This window comes from Lasiosphaeria miniovina (assembly GCF_030549165.1).
Source record: "Lasiosphaeria miniovina strain SMH2392-1A chromosome Unknown B0T26scaffold_7, whole genome shotgun sequence".
Classification (NCBI taxonomy): domain Eukaryota; kingdom Fungi; phylum Ascomycota; class Sordariomycetes; order Sordariales; family Lasiosphaeriaceae; genus Lasiosphaeria; species Lasiosphaeria miniovina.
The window spans coordinates 4,195,755-4,217,053 of NW_026848226.1; the positions used below are offsets into that span (position 1 = coordinate 4,195,755).

Consider the following 21,299-nt stretch of genomic DNA (forward strand, 5'->3'; position numbering starts at 1 on the left):
CTCGCCACCTCCCCTCCTCGACCCCTGACGGACGATCCACCGTCGAATCAATTTTTGACTTATATCTCCAAAACTCGCCCAGCACTTTCAATCCCATGGCTCACACGACCCGATCGCTGCTGTCGGACATAAGCCACCTCGTGTTCACCGCCCGATGGCCTGTGAGTTGCGACGACACAGTCACGCCCTGACAGTCCGAGCTGAAGTACTACGCTCTTGATGTTCCGAAACAAGACCCATCTCCATCAGGTGGCCCACGCGGCCATTCTAACAACCACCCACCCACTGGCCACTGGGAACAGCAAAAGGCGACACTGGACGCAACTGGGCTGACTAGTTAATCGCTCATCAACGATCCACACCTCACACACCTCACACAACTATTCTCAATGGACGTGGACCCCGGTCTAGCCGCGTGCACGTGGGTACTCTGGACGGCGGCGGTGGTAGCAGTGGCGTGCCGGTTCGCATCGCGGGGGCTGCAGTTCGGGCCGGGGCTGGCGTCGTTCGCAGCGCAGCTGCAAGCCGACGACTACCTGATGGTGGTGGCGACGGCGGCGCTGACGGGCGTCGCCGTGACGTCCAACCAGGTCAACGAGAACGGCAGCAACTATGTCGCCGACGGCGTGGCCGAGACGTGGCCGCCCGGCCGTGTCGCCCAGGCCGTCTGGGGCAGCAAGATGCTCGTCGCCCTCGAGTGGTTCATGCTCGCCACGCTGTGGCTCGTCAAGGCGTGCCTGCTGTTCCTGTACGCCCGGATAACGTGAGTGCACCGACCGGGATAATCATCATCGCAGGCCACGAGATGGAGACTGACTTGCTTGCCGGACCAGGACCGGGCTGCGCGAGAGCATGGCCGTCAAGGCGACAGCCATCTACTGCGGCCTGACGTTTGTCGTCATCCAGGTCCTGTACCTGGGCGTGTGGTGTCGACCTATCCACGACTACTGGGCCGTGCCGGTGCCCGTCAACCACCGTACGTGACCCCACCCCTTCACCTCGAGACTAAGACAAAAACATTGGCTGACTTTCGAACTAGAGCAGTGCAAAACATACCACTATCACATCATCACGGTCACGGTGCTGCACGTGTCGTCGGACCTGGCTATGCTGTGCATCCCGCTGCCGGTGATCATCCGCGCGCGGCTGCCGCTGCGGCGCAAGCTGGTTCTGTGCGGCGTGTTCAGCCTGGGCGGGCTGGTGGTGGTGGTGGCTATCCTCAACCGCTACTTCAACCTGGCGATGCCCAACGACAGCGGGTTCCTGCGGTGGTACAACGCCGAGGCGGCCACGGCTGTCGTGGTTGCCAACGTGCCCTTTTGCTGGGCGCTGCTGCGCCAGGTCTTTGCGCTCGACTCGTGGGCCGCGTCGTCGTCCGGGTCGGGGGGCGGCGGGTCCGTGGCGGGGAGGCGGCGGTCGGGCTTTCGCGTGGGGGGAAGATATGTGCGTACGCAGTCGCCCAAGGGCGGCGCGGCGGCGGCGGGTATGGGAATGAAGGTGCTCGACGATGAGGAGGGGATCGCGGTCGAGGAGGGGATCGCGGTCGAGGGTGGGAAGACGGGGGTGGGGCGGTATCCGAGCGTCAGGTTTGCCGACGGGGCGAGGACTGGCCCTCGCGTGATAGTGAGTAGTCAGGAAGGCGTCGCGTGAAGTGAGTAGTCAGGAAGGCGTCGAGAGCACAGAGTGGACTGCGGGCGCGCATGGTCATGATTCGGAGCTGGGGGAAAGGGGAAAGGGGAAATTCCGGGCCGAGCATCAGCCGCTGCTCGCGAATGACATGCCCATGACGTGATATTTATTAAATTTCACTCCAAAATACGGACAGAATTTATACGGCGCAGATACTACTAGGTAGGCTGGCAGACGAGCTACGACGAAATGACCATGAACCAGCCATATATCGAGCGCGCGGCCCCAAACTAAATGCCCCAGAAATCAAGCTCGACCTGCTCGTGAATCGGGACGTTGTGACCGACGCCCTGCGCAGAGAACCCCAGGAGCTTGGTCCCGTCGCCGTACACGGACTCGGTGTACTTTGCCTCTGGCGTGTTTGAAACGTTCTTGGAGAAGTCGACGGCGAGCACGTTGGACCACTGCTTCAGCATTTCTGCGTAGTTGGGATAGCGCAGCGTGGTGTCGGCGGTTCCGTGCCAGCTAATTATCGGTAAGTAAATGGGGAAGCCCGGGATGGGGAATTACAACTTCACCCTGCTCACATCATGACTTTGGGATAACTTCCCGTGTAACCCGGATAGTAACTGCGGGCGAGATCACCCCAAGCCTGGGCCGTCTTTGACGACTGGCCGTTGGCGCAGGCATTGTTCCAGCCCGGCGACGACGTGCCAGCCGTGGCGCCGCTGACGTAGAAGCAGCCGTCGGCGACGCCCGAGTATGCCGTCACGCCCTTGAAGACGTCGGGGTAGGCGCCGGCGAGCACGTTGGCCATCATGGCGCCCGAGCTGGTGCCCGTGGCAAAGACGCGCTCGGGGTCGCCACCATACGTGTCGACGGCGTACTTGACCATGTTGACGATTGTCTGGCTGTCGCCACCGCCGTTGTGCGTGAGCGACTGCTTGGAAGCCACGTCCCAGCACCCTCCCGACGACGGCGCGCTGGGGTAGATGATGATGTAGCCCTTGGCGTCGGCGAGCGTCGCGTATTTGTTGTTGTTGAACGTGAAGTAGGCCGTGGCACTGCCGCCGCAGTAGTGGATGGCCACGATGATGGGTGCCTTGTCCTGCTTCTTCTCTGCGAGGTAGACGTACATCTTCGCCGATGTCGGTGTGCTTTTGAAGGCCGTGACCTGCTGCAGCCGGCCGGCAGCCGCACTGGCTACGCCGGCGAGACTGGCAACGACGGCTGGCAACGCGAGGTCCAAACGCATCCTGGAATTTTGTTTCTGGTGCAGATTTCGGGTTACGACAGTTCCAGATCAGACAGATCGAGGCCATAACAGAACCACTTGGTAGATAATCCCAGCTGTTCTTTTAGCTAGGGAGCTCTATTCCTACGCGTTCGACCGCAGGTATTCCGCCCCTGTTGCCGGTGTGAGTGTCCCTGTTACCTGTGAGTGTCCCTGTTACTGTGTATCCCTGACACCTGTGAGTGTCCCTGTTACCTGTGAGTGTCCCTGTTACTGTGTATCCCTGACACCTGTGAGTGTCCCTGTTACTGGTGTGAGTGTCTCCGTCGAGTTGCCGACAACAAGCAAGACATTGATTGGCAAGATATTGATTGGCAGGCATAGATGAGGTGCTATCCCTTCTTGGGAATGGCAATCTGCAACTTTTGCCAAGATGTTATTCGCAATTTAGAGTGCATTCCCACTCCCTAAATCCACGAATCACGATCTAGGTAGCTCGCCAGCTTAATTAACCACCAGATCCGGTATCCTTGCGCAAAAGGGAGACTGGGGTCGAGATGGAGCGGGGAAGCTGCGCTGGCTGGATGGCTGTCTACATCTGCCTGAACACAGCCATGGCTCAAACTGGCATCTCTGGAGGAAGGGCAGGGTGTTCGAATCCCGACGCCCCGTCCTTTTTACACTTCGACTTTGCCTCACACGAGACGTATTCGACGGGGGCGGTCATCCTCCGCTCCATTCCGGTCGTCCGCAGACCCCCACCCGACAGCTTCCTGCCACCCCGCTTCCTGCCACCCCGGCTCCGGCGCTGCCTCGCCGTCCATGATGCCCTGCACATACGCGTACCCCACGAGCCTGTGCGACGCGGCAGCGGGCCGCAGCACGACGGGCACCAGGCTGCCAGAGACGAGGTAGACGGCATCGCCCGCGCGCGTGCCCGGCGGCCCAGAGCCAATGTACCCGCGTGCCGTCTTGAAAAACACCTTGCCGTCGCTGGCGTACCAGAACTCCTGCTCGGCCTTGCGCGCGATGTGCTCGACTTCGTCGGCGGTGAACACGGCGCCGTCGGCCCGGACAAAAACAGTGCCGCCGGGCCGGCCGCGCACGCTCATGGCCAGCTGGCCCATGCGGAACAGCACACCGTCGCCGTCAAACGCGCGGGCAAATGTCGTGCGCGCCGTCTTAAGCGAGTGGTCGACCTCGGACACCTGGTCGCCCAGCAGCGTCCGCCACACGGCGTCGTACAGCAACATGCCCTCTTCGCCGCTGCCGCTGCCGCTGCCACTGCCACTGCCACTGCCGCTGCCGCTGCCGTCGGGCTGGTACTTCACCAGGTGACCCTCGTCGACGCCGAAAAACACGTCGAGCTCGCTGAGCGTTTTGGCCAGGTCCGGCGTGGCTGCCTTGTCCGCGGCCCGGCTAACGTTTGTGATGCGGTCGACGTACTTTCCAGTCACGCCGAGTGCGCGGCTGTCGGCGGAAAGCTCCGGCATCTTGCCCGCCCCCGGCGGCCACGCATTGTACTGCGACAACCGACCCCTTATGAGGTTGGGTGTTAGGCAGCCGTATGTCGCACCCCAGTGCGGGACCCAGGACGGCAGGATGTGGCTGCCGGCTGCCTCGGGCTTGATCTCGTGGTTGAGCAGGACCTGGAGACTCTGCTGGTGGCGGATGAAGCGCATAGCCATATCGGCGTAGAGGTGGGTCATGTCTCGCTCGTAGTCGGGGGCAATATCGACGACGGGACCGGGCGAATCTTCGATGAGGCCCAGCAGGCCGTACATCTTGTCCCTGGGGTCTGTGGCTTGTCTGTCGCGCGTCTTCTCGAGCAGGAACAGCAGTCGCTCGATCTGGTTCTGCTCGACGATTGAAAGAATCTCGCGGACAGCTTCTATGCTGCTCGTCATTTTTGAGAAGCGCTCGAGCGTGCTCTGCTGGTCCGGCGGCAGCGAGTGCCAAAATGACTTGCAGCACAAGCCGTTGTCGTGGTGCCGCGGCAGAATCGCGCCCGAGGCCTCGATGAGTGACATGGGAGCCACAATCTCGCCATAGACGGCCGTGACTTGGCGGCGCTGGAGGATGGCTTCCTGGAGAACCCACAGGCGGGTCCACCACGGGAGGCCCGTGAAATGGTCGATCACTTTGAGCGCCCCGACCCACACAGGTGAGTCTGTGGCCGAGCAGAGGCACAGTTTCGGGCACCTGCCGTTTGAGAGCATCTTCATAATCGCAAAGGCCCCTTCTTGGTGCTGTCTAAGTTCCGCGAGGGGACCCGAAGACGAGTTGCTGTATCCGGCGTCTTCTTGTCTGGCAAAGAAGGCATCGATCCTGTCCTGCTCCCTGATGCCGTCCTGTGGCTCGTACTAATCGACCAAGATTAGCTAGCTTGTCCCGCAGCAGAGTCAGGGGGCCTTACCACAACCCACATGGGTAGCTCTGCGGTATCGACGGGGTCGTAGTCGGGAGACTCGGGGCCTTTGCAGTTGAGCACAGTCAAGAGATCGGTGACGACGCCCTGCGGGTCGATCTGCGCGGCCGACGTTAGCGATCTGTGCGGCCGTCGTCAGAGTTGTAACTTGTAAGCAAGAAATACATGGAAGGCAGGAAACAGCCCACTCCGCTCTTGGAAGGCGCGTGCTCAGTCTGGATCAGCCAGGTAGCGTCTCGATGCCACTCGAAGCGCGGGGGGTCGTCCCACCCGGCCTGCTCTTCCGAGGACACCAGGCCGAGAACGCCGCTTTCGCCAAGGAAGACCACGACGGAGCGGGCAGACTTGTAGGTGCGCGCCATCAGCCGGACCTGGCCCATCTTCTCGCCGTGGTCGGCCTGGTTGATGCACACAGCGTCAGCCCACACTGGGCGCACCTCCTGGCTGGAACGCAGTCGCCGGAGGGCCGCAGCCAGGTTCGTGGTCGCGTAAAAAGTGCATCCGTCCACGGTAATAGCCGTCGTGTCCTGTGCGTCGCCCCAGACGTATGAAAGGGCGTCAAAAACGGGGTCGCCGTCGAGGGAGGCCGTCTGCAGCGTGCAGCTGATGCCGTCGGCCCATCGCCCGGGCAGCAGCTGCAGAATCCGGATATCGCTGCGCCCGGGGTCAAGTTTGTCATACCTCAAAGGTTCTGTAGCCATGTTTAATGCGTGCTTACTGATGCTTACTGATGTTTGTGAAAGATCAAACATGGCTCAGGTTGACCTCCGCCCTACCACTTTGCCGCAGGTGCTGCTGGTAATTGGCACGGAAAGCGTCGGACGCGGCACAGGCGGGCAAAGATTGGACTGCACTCTGCAGCCTGCCGGGGCTGCTGCCTTGGTCTTGGCTTGTAGCAAAGCATGAGCCTAGGCGGCCACTAAGAGTGCTTCAATTTTCCTACTCCTTGTACGTTGCATCTTGTAGTTCGATGTTGCACACAAAGGCAAATGGGCCCCCAGAAAACATGATTTGGGCTAGAAACAGGTGATAATTACGTCCGCATTGGACAGGGCGTTTGCATGGCAGGGAAGAACAATAGAGAGAAACCAGTTCAGCCACCTGAATCATGCTCGATTGTCGATCGGGACATAACAGACGGGATAAGAAGACTCCTACTCCTAAATAGCGAATCAGAAGCGAGTCAGAATATTGCTTGTTGGCTACCTGAAGCAGAAGTGGCTCACAATATTAGGTGTTAGCCAGCTGAGACTAGACTCGGAAGCCGGCACTCGGCTAGCTGGCTCTGCATTGCTTGATGCGACCGACTAATTTCAACAGGACATACAAGAGTGTCGTTGAGTATACGCACTCAGAACCAGTGGCGAGCTGAGAGTCTCCCAAAAAGGAAAGTTCAGATCGGGTCTGCTGCGATACCGCCGGGCTGATCTCCATTCAGGAAACAAAACCGGACCATTCGAAGCTGGCAAGCCAGCATTTTGGAGCTACAATGCAGCACATGCGGCAAGTCGGCCTCTCTGTCTCCCACGTTTTACCATGGACCATAGCCAAAGCTAGCAAGCCGAATGCGAACGGGTATAGCTAGAAGGTTGAACCCATATGGTACAGTCGAAGTCTCCGTTCAGCAACCGGCATACTGGGGCTCAGCAGACCATCGAGTCAAGAGTCAAGACACGCAGCACTTCCACACAACATCACTTGAACACTTGCCCAAAGCAGCCAGAATGGCCGGCTGGGCGACAAAGTGGAAAAACGAATGGGTCAAGGACAACGTGGTTCGGATTAAAAAGGCCTAATTACAGGCTGAGAGGCAGCTGGGAAGGCTGGCTGCAAGTCGAGTTGGCCATCTACCTGAGCGACCAAGACGCACAAGGACCTCGTATTTGGAAAGATGAAAACCGACTTCGGGGGCTTCATTATTGCTTCTGGTCATGAGAAGGCTCCAAGGGCTCAGTTCCCAGGTGGTTCCAAACCCCTGCAGATATGCCGCCCGGTACGCTCGGAGACTGTCAAGGCAGACGTCCACATTTCGAAGGGTTTTCGTGTTTGCATTCATGAGCGATAATTGTGTGGTGAGGCTTGAGACTGGCAAGGCAGAATTTCGGAATCAAGACAATCTCAGTAGGTGCATGTGTTGTCGCTCTGCGGGCGAGAAAAAGGAAAACCCCTTGGTAACTACCGAGGTAGGTACCGTGGAAGCTATTTCGCATGTCTGATTTCTCGCCCCCCTAATAGCTCGACACTCGACCTTGGAGCTGACCAGAAACACAACTGTTCAACTCTTTCTCGCCCTGTATCAGCAAACACCCTTCGAGGTCCATCAACTCCGACACTCTCTTTGCGCTCCCCTTCTCTTAGTTCGGAGCACATCCAGGCCCTAACCTCATTTTTGTCTGCCCACCTACCCATCTATACGCTCATCGCCCATTATATCCCACGCCATGGACTACTGCCACACTTGTGATATCACTGCCTTGGGCGCCACATTTGTGATATCACTGCCTTGGGCTGCTCCGGGTGTGATGGTGTCCACGGCACCCTGACAACCCACGCTGGCCGTCATCTCGGCCTCGGCTGTTCGGCTCTGCCTGGCAAAGATGTGATATACGAGACGCCCCACTATATTTCGGTAGTCATCATGGTCGAAGGGAGCGTGGCGGTGTCGGACGGTCCCGAGATAGTACTTGAAATCGAAAAGATCCCTCTCGAGGACGAGGCGGCCAAGGCGGCTGCTCGCCAGGCTGCCTGAGAGGCGGCCGTCGAGAGGGTGAGACTCGTTGCCCAGCAGGCGGCGGAGGAGACGGTAACGGCCATCGCCACACGAATAGCCAACTATCTCGCCCCCATCGAGGCCCCCAAGGCTGCCATCAAGTTCATAACCAAGGAGGCAGCCAGAGTCGCAACGAGACGGCCATTCAAGTTGCGAAGAGCAAGGCAGACTAGGTCGCCCAAAAGACTGCCTTCAGGTCGCTACCAATATTGCCAAAAACGCGGTGGACCGCGAGCTATAGAGGCTCCAGGAGCGAGAGGCAAAGACGAACCTTGACCGCTTCATCGAGACCCAATTAGGCGGGCACGCCAACAAGGTCAATGCGAAGAGGTAGATCGCTGCAGTCGCCAAGAACGGTCCTGCGGTTGTAGCCCACAGCAATGAACGTACTCGCAGTCTCGGGCAAAACACTACAACATGACCGTCGCTAACAACGCCAGTGACACGAAGTTCCAGGACGCTGCCACGGAAAATTGCGAGATCCTAAATGAATACTTGAGTGGTACGTGGAGAGAGAAATAATCACCCACTTCTAGTCTTGTTTCCGAACCTTCTTCCGCTCTCCCTAATACCAGTATGCCTAATCGTACGACTCTGTTCCTCTAGGCAATGGTCCTAAACCTCTGATCGACCAAGACTCTAACTCGAGCAAGGATGACGACGACGACGAGGATACACTTCGCAGGATCTGATGGCGGCCTTCAAGCGAGGTGATTGCCCGACAGCCCTCGACAAGGCAGACAAACTCGTCAAGCTCCTCACCAAGAAGAACGGGTCAACGACCGCAAGACGCTGCAAGAGAAGAGGAATATGGGCGACCTCCGGGTCCGGAACAAGGATTTCGGCATGGCGAGCCAGCTGTACAATGACGTGCAGCAAGCCCAGCAGGCGGCCTTTAGCGCCACAGACCCACACACGATAGCCACCGTACAGAAGCTACAAGACTTTAACGGCGGAGATTGGCAGAGGGACTCGCTGAATCACTCTTGAGATTCGGATTATCTGCGAAACGCCCATGTTTAAAAATTATTGTGATTTCAGGTTACTGGAATAGTTGCCTTTCGCAAGCATACAGCTGGGTTCAGTGCGGCGTCGGATGCTATTGCTACTCTGCGAACTCTAAGCACCTAATTAGGGAGTGACGTGCCTATTTAGTTTAAGAATCAATAAGTTAGTGTGGCTATCTACCTACCTACATACGGTATCTCTAGACAATCGAGCCTCCTCAGGAGTAGCAATATCGCTCCTCAGCTAAAGTCAATTACGAGTCCGGGCGGCCCGGGGTATAACGAAATCCACCACCAATTATAGAGACTACCTTTGGTAGGGCGTAGCCAAAGCCCTTATTACTAACGGCAGTAAATGGACCTTTAAGCTTCGTATTACAAACCACTCGACTGTTAGGGTCGTCTGTCTGTAAGGGAGCATGGGCTCCACAGAATGCTGGGGTTGGTAATTATGAAGATAGAACAAAGGGCAAGCTCCTATCGCAGGGTAATACAGTCAAATCGAAATGCCACTCAAAGTGTATGAGTGCAGTGAATGTGTATTGCTTGCTTCAAGAACCAAGCAAGAATTATCTAAGACCGTGGCTACGGTCATCGTATATATTTAATTCAGGTAACCAATCAGGACTCTTCCTTTGCGTGCTCAGTGCTCCTCCTAACGCTTGGTACACCAAGCGTCTCAGAGACTACCGAGCGCCCTGCTCGGTGCGCTCGCCTGGTCTTGGCAGACCAGTCGCACCGAGCCCTCCTGATTGGCTGTGTTGAACACTTGCGGGACCCAATTGGCAATTGGCTTCCAGCGCCTCCTGCAGCAGTGGACCAGGATCGTAACACGATGCCCCTCCTTCCAGGCTTCGTCCCGAAGCCAACAATCGTCAATCGGCAACCAAAGGTCCTGGTAAGTTCTCCCTCAATCAACACAACCGCGCACGGCTAATCATGAGGTCCTTTCCTCAGAAAACCCTTGCGAAAAACACCCTCCGTGGACACCGACGAGTCCTCGACCTTTCCCGCCATCGCCCGAACATGGTTTCTTGCCCTCGCTGCCGGGAGCGCGGCCTATCGTGCCAAGCTCCCCCCGGCGCTAAGAGCTGTTCCGAATGCCTCAAAGTCAGCAACCCCCGTTGTGGCCTTGAGGGTCCCGACTGTGCGTGCTTCCTTTCCTCCACTGGGTTCCCTGCTTATCTCCCCTTTTAGACCGCGCTTTCCAGACGGAGTGCGATAGGCTTGAAGCCGAGGAGGAGTCCATCCTCTTGCTCGAGGAACAGGCTTCTGCTCTCATGGCGAAAGTTGTCTCAAAAAAAACGGCGCGTGCGCCGCGAGAGGAAGACGTTCGAAGAGCGGGTGACCAAGGCCTATGCTCACGAAGACTCCGCTATTGCTGAGCTGGAGGAGGAGGAACGGCTGGAGGCCCAGGCTTCTGCCGCAGCCTCTGGCAACGCCAAGTCCCCTTCCCTACCTGCTTCCATTGACTGGGCCGTGATGGAGGCCGCAGTGGAGGCCGATATCGCCTCTTTCCTAGAGTCGCCTGCAGCGCAGCCTGCATCCTTTGTAGCTGGCTAACCGCGGGCCTTTCCCCTTTGTTGCGCGTGCCGCGCTCGGCGTCTTGGGGCTGTCCTCGCAGACTCCTTAGGTTGGTCCGGATTTTGCTGGTGGAATTCCTGGATCTTTTCTGGGCAGGTCAATAATGAAACCGGTTCCCACGAGTTCTCCTCGTTCCCACAGTCGAGCCACTTAATGAGATATTGAAGTTCTCCTCGTACGAGTCGTGAATCCAGGATTCGCTCGACGTCGTATTCTTCTTCGAAGTCCTCGACTTCGACGTCTTTTTCCAGTCGTGCATTCTTGGGTGCTGGTTCCAAAAGTGAAATATGAAAGACGTTGGTCCTCAGCTTCATCGAGCTGGGTAGTGAAAGTGCGTAGTTGGAAGTCGCAACCTTTCTCTCAATCTTGAACGGTCCAATCCTCTTGAAGTCCAGCTTCTTACTTGTCCGTTTTGTCGTCAAAAATTTCGTAGAGAGATAAACTTTATCCCCCTCCTCTAGGCGAGGTCCCTCGAGCCTGTGTCTGTCATAGTACTCCTTCATGTGCTGGCGTACTAACTCGAGTCTCCCTTGAAGGTAAACGTGGAGTTCCTTGGCCCGATCTGCAACCACTCTTGCACGGGGTGCGCTTGGTGCTTCCGCAGGTGGTCCCTGCCTAAGATCCGCATCGTGCTTGAAGAGGTTAAAGAAGGGTGTGGTTCCGGTGGCTTCCAGAACCGCGGTGTTGTAGCTGAACTCTGCGCTTAGTAAGAGGTCAACCCAGTCATCTTGTTCAAAGTTGACGTAGATCCTGAGGTAGGTTTCCAGGATTTGGTTGAGCCGCTCTGTCTGCCCATCGGTTTGCGGGTGGTGTGATGTCGAAGGCTTGCCTCTCGTCATCATTTCTTCCGTAAGACTCTTCCAGAACTTGGAGACGAATAGCTTGTCCCTATCCGAAATGATCTCTCTTGGCCAACCGTGCTTTGACCCGATGTGCTTCCAAAAGACCTTGGCGAACCGTGCGGTATCCCAAGTTTCTTTGAAGGGTACGAAGTACGAATACTTCGTAAACCTATCCACAACTACCCAAACCGCGTCGTAGACCACATCCGTAACTGGGTCCTTCGAGGGTGGTAGTTTGGTGATGAAGTCCATTGTGATTGAACTGAATGGATCTTCGGCGACTGGCAGTGGTTCTAAGAGCCCGTACGGCATGTGCCGCTTTGCCTTGCTCTTGTTGCACTCCTCGCATTCCTCTAGTACTTCTTTCACCCTAGACCTGATCTTGGGGAAGTCGTACCATTGCTGGATTCTGGCGAGCGTCTTTGCTTGCCCAAGATGTCCGTTGAGCCTAGCGCTATGATGCTCCCTAATCATTTTCGCCTGGACGTCCGGGTGGACGTACATCTTGTTTCCGTACCAGACTTTGCCTAGGCCGTCGGTAGTAGTACCGAACGGAAGGTCTTCTTCTTCCTCTAGAGTAGTGACCTAGAACTAGTATTCCTTTTCGTTAGCCCAGTCTACTCTATAGACCTGCAACAGTCATACCAGTCCTCGATCGGGTGGCGCAGCACATCTCCGTCTTTCTCAAAGAGCGGGGGAGATTCCACTTGCTCGCCCTTGACCCGATGGTCTAGTCTCCGGCTAAGAGCATCCGCCCTAGCGTTCTCTGTGCCTTTGATGTGGTGGATCTCGAAGTTGAATGGCGCGAGAAACTCTGCCCAACGTGTCTGTCTGCCGCTGAGTTTCTGCTTCTTGGCCCATTGCTGGAGGTTCTGGTGGTCGGTGTACACCTTACGGGGTGTTCTGTTCCACTGAGGTATGGCTGCCAGTCTTCAAAAGCGTAGATGATCGACTTTAGCTCCTTAATGTGAATCTGCCATCTCTGCTCGGCGCCGTGGAGAGCCTTAAAGATGTAGGCGACTGGGTGCTTGTGGCCGTCATGCTTTTGCTTGAGTACTGCTCCCAGAGCGTAGTCTGAAGCGTCTGTTTCGACTTCAAAAGGCTTGCTGGTGCCTTTCCTCCCGTACCCAAGGAGTATCTTTGGTGGTGAGTTCATGAAGCGGTCGCGCGATAGCCGCGAATCCCTTAATGAACATCCGGCAGAACCCTACAAATCCAATAAAGGACTTGACGTCTGTGGGGTTCTCTGGTGCGGGCCAGTCTCTGACTGCCGCAATTTTTGCTGGGTCGATTTGAACTTCCCCTGGCGATATCTCAAATCCCAGAAAAGTCGTCTTCTGCGTGTGGAACTCGCTCTTATGGTGGTTAACCGAGAGTCCCTTTCCTGCAAGAGCTTTCAGCACCTGGTGCACGTGCTCTTTGTGCTCCTTGAGGGTCTTGCTATAGACCAAGATATCATCGACGTAGACCATAGCGAAGTCGTCTATCGCTTGCCGTAAAGTATGGTCAATCATCTCCTGAAACGATGCTGGAGCGTTGGTGAGGCCCATCGGCATCACTTGGTACTCAAAGTGGCCGTGTCTCGTTCGAAAAGCCGTCTTCCACTCATCTCCTTTCTTGATCCTGATGTGGCCAAACGCAAAAGGTAGGTCAAGTTTCGTAAACCACTGAGCTCCGGAAAGCCGATCTCTCATCTCGGTAATCAACGGAAGCGGGTAACGATTCTTGATCGTCTCTTCGTTTAGTGAACGATAGTCCACAACCATGCGTAGTTTTCCATGCTTCTTCGGTACGAAGATCACTGGATACGCCACTGGTGACCGTGAACGCCTGATGAAGCCTTTGGGTAGGTTCTCATCCAGGTATTCCTTCATAGCCTCATCTTGCTGTGGGGTCATATGGTAGATCTTGTGCTTCCTGAGTCTCGCACCCTCCTTGAGGTTGATCTCGTGGTCAAATGGACCATGTGAGGGTAATTCGTCCCTCATCTTTTCTCTGAAGATGTCGTACTTCAAGTATTCGTGTGGTACGCCCTTGAACTCATCCGGTGTCTTGCTCAAGTCGTCCTCATCTGGCTCGCTAGCGTGGATGAGCATAATGAACCTCTCTTCTTGCTCTTCCTCTTGCTCAGTCGACCGTTTTCGATCCCTGCGTTGGCCTGTAAGGCGATCTTGGCTCCTACCCGTATTCTTGGGTGGCCCTTCGCCGTTCTCTTGGCGGTTTTCTCCTCGAGTTCGGCGTCCCGAGCCTCGGCTGTGCTCTTGGCGGCTGGCGAGGAACTTCTCGCCCTTCTTCCACCAAATGTCGGGGTTATATTCTTCCATCCAAGGGTCCCCTAGCAGTATATCGACCTGCTTACTCAAGGGTACGATGTCGAAAACGACGTTGTGAGATTGTCCATCAACCGTGATCAAGAGTTCTTGGGTTTCTCTCGTACAACGCCCCCCGTTGTGCTTCATAAGCTCTCCCTCAAAGGTCCGTAGTCGTAACGGTACTGCCTTCGTTCTCCATGGGATTCTGAGCCTCGTAACAAGATCTTCCGAGATGACGTTCCTGTCACTCCCGCCATCGATCTTCGCTAGGAGCGTGACTGGCTCCCGAGGATTCTTCGTCCTCCATTCGCACTGGGCCTGAACGTGTAGCCCACGTGGGAATCGTGCATCTGCCTCTACCCTGCCGATGATCTGTTCATCCGGGTAAGGCCGTTGTTGAGGGCTTTCTGAGGACCCGACCGCAAGATGCCTCCAATCTTCGGTATCGGTCCGTTGAAGCGTGGGTTTTACTCGCTTCCTTCAGGCCTGCTGGAGGCCCGCGAGTCGTTTCCCAAACGCTTCTCGTACTGACGATGGAGGAACCTAACGAGCCGTTCTTCATGGCCTCGATAGGTGGATTCTTCTGGCTCGATCCTCCTCATCGTCTCTGCCTCCAGGCGGTACTCAACCGAAGGCCACAAACGGTGCGCCCTGTTGAGCCTCCTGTTTCTGGAGTGGGTGAGGTGCTGGGTCTTCTTTCTGTGCCAGTCCTCAAGCTTCTGCCTCTGGTGGACTTGGCAGCCTGGCTGTCGACAAGCCCTCCAGTCGGTTTTGCCTTTTCGGCAAGGTTTAGGCAAGAGGGGTTCGATCACGATCTCCGCCTCCCCCTGATGGTCTTCCGTAGCCGCACCGACCCTTGTATGCCAGGTAGTTATATGTCGATATACCCTGGGAATCGCCTGTCCTGATTTCCTGGCCGGGAAATGGTTGTAGAGCCATTTTGGCGAAAGATGTGTCCGGCAAGTTTCGTGAACGCAACTCGCCCAGTCTACTTCCTGGTGCTCAGGATGCGTGGGGTGTAGCTGGTGTGCGTCTCCGGGTTCTTCGTCTTCTTCGGCTTCCTCGATTTCAACGAGGTCCAGGAATGCTTCCCCGATTCTGGTATCCTCGAGGGTCCTCTGGGTACGCCAGATCTCTTCCCGCTCTTCTGGGTTGATCCAGCTTTCAGGCGGTGCTGGCTCGTCCTCAAACTCTTCAGTCTCGATATTGAGCTGTTCCAAGAGCTTGGTCCTCTGAAGGGTGACTCTAGCTAGCTCATCAAGGGCGAGCTGTCGTCCCTGGGACGACCGAGTGCCGCTGTCGATCAGGGCGATCATCTGGTCCTGTCTTTCCTTCAGTTTTCCGAGAAAGTGCCTGATGTCCTTGATCTCTTGCCGAGTAGCCGCTTGATTGGCCAGTCTTTCTTCGGCGGCTGAGCTGAAGGGCCAATGGTCAGGGTCTTCTTCGTCTTCCGGTTCGTCTTCCGGTCCGGCTTCGCGGTCGCTCCCACCTTCGGGCGACTCCGGGATCTGCGGGACTTCCGGTCCCCAGGCTTCCGCGAGTTCGTGGGCAAGTGCCGCGGTTCCGTAGTCCGGTGGACTCTCTTCCTCGTCGATATCTTCCAGCACCATTCCAATGGTCTGAGAATCGTCGACGTCTTCCAGTACCATTCCAATGGCCTGGGAATCATTGAAGCGTGCCCTCCTGTCGTCCGGAGGTCCTCCTTGTCCCTGTTTCTTAGGCTGTCGGCAATCTCTAGCCCAGTGGCCTGTCTTGCCATAGTTGTTGCAAGTGTCGTTCTTCTTGTCGCGTGGTGGGCGCTGTCCCTGGCCCTGGTTCCTGGGCTGTGCCTGAGAGATTGCGCCGACGCTCTCATCCATTGGTCCTGGGTGGGTGCCGTACGAGGTACTCGGAGTGTGCCTCTTTTTCTTGTCGCTGGCTTTGTTGCCCTGACTGGCGTAATAGCCTCTTGCCGAACGTCCCTCCTTTTTCTCTCTACGCCTCTCACTTTCGCGCTGGAATCACCTGTCGTCAATGTTGATTGCCGCGTCGATGTACTCCCTCAGTGTCTCCGGGCGGGGCGTTTTGCAAAGCTCATCCTTGACGTGGTCCTTGAGACCATCGTAGAACGCAAGCAGTTGCCCCTGAACCGACCAGTCGAGGTGCAACATGCAGGTCTGGAAGTCCACTGCGTATTCAGCCACTGAATGAGTCTGCCTCAACTTCTTGACCTGTTCCTCCGTCTTCCGTTGGATGTGACTGTCCGCGAAGAATTCTCCCATTTGTGCAAGAACCTCCCTGACTCCCTTCTGGATGACGGCGTGGATTTCCGGGTTTCTGTCCGCCGGCTGTAGCGCTAGCGCCTTCTGGTAGGGTTCGAACCAAGTGGCCGCTTTTCCAACAAGTCTAGTGCCAAGGTACGTCACCCCATCCTTGTGGTACGGCAGCTCGTCGACGTTGTATGTCGTGTAGGAAAGCACCGAATCTTTTCATGTCTCGAACTTGTCTTTGTCCCCGTCGTAGAGCTCGGGGTGAGGGATCTTCAGCTTCTTCTTGGGAGGTGCTTTGGCCGCTTCTAGGTCCCGAATCTTACCTCCGGCCTCTGCTAGATCCGTTCTCAACTGGGTGAGTTCTGCTATCAGCTGTTCGTTGGTCGCTATGTTGTCGTTCAGCGAGAGGGGTCCGAGTTGCTGCGCAAGGTCCGTGACTCCTCCGTCACTGGCGTTATCCTGGGGTGGAGCCGCGTCTGCGTCTCTGATCTCCGTATCCTCAGGCTGGATGGATCCAGCGATGCTGCTATCGTCAGATTCGTCACTGCTTGACGAACCGGGTTCTCCCTCTGGCTGGGTGTCTGGCAGGACCGTGTCCTCCCCAGGCGTAGCCAGGTTGTCGGTGTGCGATGAGCACTCTGTTCAATCAGTACCAAAGAAGGAAGCAAACAACGTATTACAAACCACTCGACTGTCAGGGTCGTCTGTCTGTAAGGGAGCACGGGCTCCACAGAATGCTGGGTTGGTAATTATGAAGATAGAACAAAGGGCAAGCTCCTATCGCACGGGTAATACAGTCAAATCGGAATGCCACTCAAAGTGTATGAGTGCAGTGAATGTGTATTGCTTGCTTGAAGAACCAAGCAAGAACTATCTAAGACCGTGGGCACGGTCATCGTATTTATCTAATTGTGGCGGGCCAGTAAGAGCACAGCTCTTACTTGCCCGGCAGGAAGGAGCTGCCTGGCACCGGGCACTGCTAGCGTGCCGGGCCATTTGCCTGGTGCCAAGACCCCTCTTGGCACCGGGCCACCTCTGATTGGCCGTCCTTCCGTTTGCCTGGTGCCAAGAGCCCTCTTGGCACCGGGCACCGTCTGACTGGCTCAAGCGACGAGCGGGGTCCCCAGTCATGCCTGAGGCGCCCGCTTCCTGCAGCTGGTCCAGTACGAACCAGGTTCGTCACATAGGGGTAATCCGTCTCTTATCTTTTCTCTGAAGATATCGTAATTCAAATATTCGTATAGTACGCCCTTGAACTCATCCGGTGTCCTGCTTCAGTTGTCCGTATCTAGTCCGCTAGCGTGGATGAGTATTACGAACCTCTCTTCGTGCTCATCTTCTTGCTCGGTCGTCCGTTATTGATCCCTGCGTCAGCCTATAAGGCAATCTTGGCTCCTACCCATTTTCTTGGGCGGCCCTTCGCCGTTATCTTGGCGGTTTGGTCTTCGAGGTCGGCGTCCCGAGCCTCGGCTGTCTTTCTGGCGGCTGGCGAGGTACTTCTCGCCCTTCTTCTACCAAACGTCGGGGTTGTAGTTTCTATCCGTGACGGCGGTCAATAGCAAGAAGGAAAAGGATCGCTAATGTAGCTATACCATTGTCTAAGGATTCTAAGGTGAAGAAGAAAGAAAGGAAAATCTACCAAGGTGCTCTTCAGTGTGCCGAGGTTAGGTGGGAGCTGGAGAGCGCACGGGCCCACAGGGCTTGCAGGTGCCAAGCCCTCGGCCCGATTGGGACTAGTGCGGGGTCAGCTCCAAAGAGGGATCGCACTGCTGGCGGTGCTGGCCGTGACACCGCGTGTCGTGTAAGGAAAGGACCCCAACCCACACACACGACCAACTCACATGGGTACCGAGCGGGCCAAGACCTCACTCCCATGTCATGGCCCGCCCTACACTCTGTCATGTATATAAGCAGTTGCCCTCACCCCTTCCTTTGCGAGGGCTAGGTTGAAGTCTCTTACCAATACCAGTCATTGCTCGCTCTCTTCAGTACCTTCATTGTGACCTGTTGCACGCGATCGAAGTTGACAGCGCATTGAATTGTCTGCTCAATAGGTCTAAAAGTACAGAAAAGAACGCTTCCTTATACTCATGGAGAGAAGGCAAGGGAGGCGTTGTAATCAGCCCGAAAGAGGGCATTCCGAATGAAATGAGGACATTCTGAGTCAAGAATGAAGGAAATAACAAAGAATGAAGGAAGCTCAGAGGCATGTCAACCAGGGCCTGTCTAATTCCATGAAAAGTGGGGCAATTCCAGACGACATGACCACCCTGATCAGGCGTACCTACCTTCTTTACAAAAAGCTCGGGTTAACTTGCCACCTCGCTAGGTGACCCGTTGTTTGAGGATTTGTCGAGCTCGAAGAGCGCTCCATCCTTATCGTCTATATCCTCGATAATCTTGCCCCGCGCTGACCTTAAGCGCTCAAGTGGTTATCTTCGGGCGCTACACGTTTCTGTTGTGCTGTTGCGCGCCGAAGTCTTGACGATGAGCTCGTTGTTAGGCCATCAAGCGTAATCTCGGCGCCGTAGCGAGCTCAATTGTATGGTATGGAGGTCCCTACGATTTGAAAAAAATCGCAGCTACCATTGTTGAGGCCATCGGGCATCGGAAAGTAAAAAAGAAAAGAAGATGATTTCTGCTACAGGGAGGAAGCTGTCACGGCCGGCTTGGAATGAGGGCGGAACTCCTCTATTGGGCGCTATAGACGAAGATTCTAAACTAAAGAGAAAAGGGAAAAAAAGCTCAAAAGCCTCCCCTCGCGAGATTCTTCCAGGGCGTCTCAAGGTGGGGCTCTGGCCGAGCTTCCATTAGTCAGTTGGGTGGATCCCTCTGGCTGGTCGGGTGGATGCACCCGGCTGGCGTCTGATTAGTCGGAGCGTCTGGGAGGCCTGGAGGACCAGGCCCTCACAGAAGCTATCTGCAGTCAGCTAAATGTAGCCTGGAAGGTCTGTGCTCTGCTGACGTAACAGCTACGAGCGCCCCCTCGCCCAAGCTCAAAGCCAATATCTCTACAGCTTGAGTACTAACGGCTGCCCTATCTAATTATTATCTAGAATGATTTGGAGCTGGTGAGAGTTTGCGCCTAGCTCAGGGTGTGTTTAGCGTCGGTGTGTGTTTAGCGTCGGTCATCCTTTTCCCCAAGGTTTGGGAAGGGTTGGAGAGGCAGAGGGGGGGATTTATCGGCGGTGGTATTAGTGCGTGCATTATCTGTACATTATGTAGTTGGCTACCAGACAGCCAGGGTTTGTAGGGACAAACAGCAACTGCAACCCCGCATCTCAGCACGCCTCACAAACACTCAAACCCGGAAAACACCGACACCAGCAGACATGGCAGTGGCGCTGTGTTCTTTTTGCGCAGCATACCCAGAAATCTCCCACGATTCTTTCCGTCTACCAGACTACGGACAGCTCGAGCAAAGCGCAACGCAGGGCTGCGGAGGCTGCCGCTTCTTCCGTGACTGTTTACGCACCAGTGTCAACGAAACTCTGTCATTCAGTCCTGACACCCGTATTAGCGTCCGTCCAAGCTTCTGGCCTAGCCTAACTGCAACCGACCCCCGAGCAGGCAGGGAATTGAAATATACTTTACTAGTTGCCGTCTCGGGGGAACACTACGCCCAGCTCTGTGACTCCAGAGAGGGCCACCGACGAAGCTTGCTGCAGAAGGCCCTGAGCTGGCTACAAGAATGCAGTACCCAGCACGCACCATGCGCATCGCCCTAAGTCACTGCTGGGGCCAATGCGCCGACATGACCAAGCTGGGGCTGGAGAACGAAGCGACGTGGCACCACGGTATTGACCTCGAGTCCCTTTCGCTCAACTTTCAAGACGCCATCACCGTTACACGGCGGCTTGGCATCCGCTACCTCTGGATCGACGCGCTCTGTATTCTCTAGGACTCGGCTGCCGACTGGCTCGCCGAGTCACTCAAGATGACATTCGTCTTCGGCACTGCAACCCTCGTGCTCTCGGCCACGTCCGCGAAACATTGCAACGAGGGCATTTTCCTGCAGCGACCGCTGATACGCTCGCCTGCTCTCGGCCGGAACAAGCATACGTTTCTAGTGCCATTTGCCGACATCGACCTCTGGGCCAAAGGACAGACCGAACCTGACCGAATCGTTTCCTGCGAGTCCATCATCGCAAAGTCTGCTCTGAGCTCGCGTGGCTGGGCCGCTCAGGAGCGGATTGTGGCAAAGAGGATTTTGCACTATACTAGAACGGAGATGATCTAGGAGTGCGCATACCACTACCGATCGGAATTATCGCGGCCTCGGGAGCCGGCGACCTCCTCGGATAAGCCCGTCGTCGACCTCAACGTCTCGGCGCACCCAGACTTTCCGAGCTCCAAGAGGAGAAGAGTACAAAACTTAGTCACGCAGTGGCGTCAGCAGAGCTCACGCCAGGTCGCTCCGGACGACAACTTGGATCCGGACCAGGCCATACAGGCCTGGTTCTCCTGCATCGAGGAGTATTTGCCGCGAAAACTAACGTTTTCCACCGACAAGCTCCCCACCGTTGCCGGCCTGGCTGCTCTATTTCAATCTGGTCTCACCGGCGCTGGGGAATACCTAGCCGGCTGTGGAGCGGATACCTCGTCCGGTGTCTCTCGTGGGAAGCTTCAGGAATGGAAAGCAAGGGGGCTTCCGCCGTCTATCGCGCGCCCTCTTGGAGCTGGGCCGCTTGCGACTGTGGTGTAGCGTGGGCCTGGGAATCCCGACAGCGTGGCCCACCCCCTACCTCGATAGAGTGGCCAAATGCGTACAACCCCTGTCTGGTTAGCCACGAGATCGTCCCTGTCCAGGGCGATGGCCCAGAGCACCTCATGGGCGCCGAAGAAGGCTCCTACATCGCTCTGGAAGGATTCTGCACACCATTGCGAAGTTTCAGGTGCAGCAGTCCCGGTGATTACGATTATGTCGATCAGACGGAGGATTGGAAGTACACACGCGACGAAGACGAGTGCGAGGCCGGCGACGAAATTTGCGCGATGCACTTACAGTGGGCCATGGCAGACGCTGACCCGGTTGACGATGACACGGCCAAGCTCGTTGTTTGCGCGTTGCTCCTGGTGCGGACGGGAAACAGCCCTTCCTTCCGTAGGCTCGGTCTGATACGGCGTATGATTAGCCGCGAGACCTGCTACGTTGATGGTGAAGAGGTGCTCATGAGTCTGGAGGAATCATATGACTCTGTTGGCTGGGAGAGAAAGTTGGTCAAGATCATCTAGGGGTCATAT

The 21,299-nt window shown here is 56.2% G+C and overlaps 7 protein-coding genes across 7 annotated transcripts; 5 read left to right on the forward strand and 2 right to left on the reverse strand.

The window, feature by feature from the left end:
- Positions 1-389: 389 nt before the first annotated feature.
- On the forward strand, positions 390-1,650 carry B0T26DRAFT_756522 (uncharacterized protein; the record flags this gene model as incomplete). Its single annotated transcript, XM_060446111.1, has 3 exons — positions 390-763; positions 834-976; positions 1,040-1,650. The coding sequence occupies 3 exons, from the start codon at positions 390-392 to the stop codon at positions 1,648-1,650; spliced, it is 1,128 nt and encodes a 375-aa protein (XP_060292228.1).
- Positions 1,651-1,919: 269 nt separating this feature from the next.
- B0T26DRAFT_744118 (putative Acetylxylan esterase A) lies at positions 1,920-2,767 on the reverse strand (the record flags this gene model as incomplete). Its single annotated transcript, XM_060444365.1, has 2 exons — positions 1,920-2,154; positions 2,217-2,767. The coding sequence occupies 2 exons, from the start codon at positions 2,765-2,767 to the stop codon at positions 1,920-1,922; spliced, it is 786 nt and encodes a 261-aa protein (XP_060292229.1).
- A 1,349-nt stretch (positions 2,768-4,116) lies between these two features.
- On the reverse strand, positions 4,117-5,992 carry B0T26DRAFT_863719 (heterokaryon incompatibility protein-domain-containing protein; the record flags this gene model as incomplete). Its single annotated transcript, XM_060447777.1, has 3 exons — positions 4,117-5,226; positions 5,280-5,390; positions 5,480-5,992. Coding segments are annotated over 3 exons (1,734 nt in total), but the record flags the coding sequence as incomplete, so codon positions are not given.
- A 1,937-nt stretch (positions 5,993-7,929) lies between these two features.
- On the forward strand, positions 7,930-9,051 carry B0T26DRAFT_756525 (uncharacterized protein; the record flags this gene model as incomplete). The annotated part of the gene is made up of 5 exons (XM_060446112.1): positions 7,930-7,971; positions 8,080-8,187; positions 8,303-8,391; positions 8,502-8,563; positions 8,816-9,051. 5 exons carry the CDS (start codon positions 7,930-7,932, stop codon positions 9,049-9,051), a joined length of 537 nt encoding a protein of 178 aa, XP_060292231.1.
- Positions 9,052-9,908: 857 nt separating this feature from the next.
- Positions 9,909-10,825, forward strand: B0T26DRAFT_729247 (uncharacterized protein). Its single transcript, XM_060442950.1, has 3 exons — positions 9,909-9,966; positions 10,026-10,215; positions 10,266-10,825. The coding sequence occupies exons 2-3, from the start codon at positions 10,095-10,097 to the stop codon at positions 10,451-10,453; spliced, it is 309 nt and encodes a 102-aa protein (XP_060292232.1). The 5' UTR covers positions 9,909-9,966; positions 10,026-10,094; the 3' UTR covers positions 10,454-10,825.
- Positions 10,826-19,746: 8,921 nt separating this feature from the next.
- On the forward strand, positions 19,747-19,956 carry B0T26DRAFT_655525 (uncharacterized protein; the record flags this gene model as incomplete). Its single annotated transcript, XM_060438635.1, has 1 exon — positions 19,747-19,956. The coding sequence occupies one exon, from the start codon at positions 19,747-19,749 to the stop codon at positions 19,954-19,956; it is 210 nt and encodes a 69-aa protein (XP_060292233.1).
- Positions 19,777-20,491, forward strand: B0T26DRAFT_791170 (uncharacterized protein). Its single transcript, XM_060446855.1, has one exon. The coding sequence runs from the start codon at positions 19,993-19,995 to the stop codon at positions 20,293-20,295; it is 303 nt and encodes a 100-aa protein (XP_060292234.1). The 5' UTR covers positions 19,777-19,992; the 3' UTR covers positions 20,296-20,491.
- Positions 20,492-21,299: the final 808 nt, after the last annotated feature.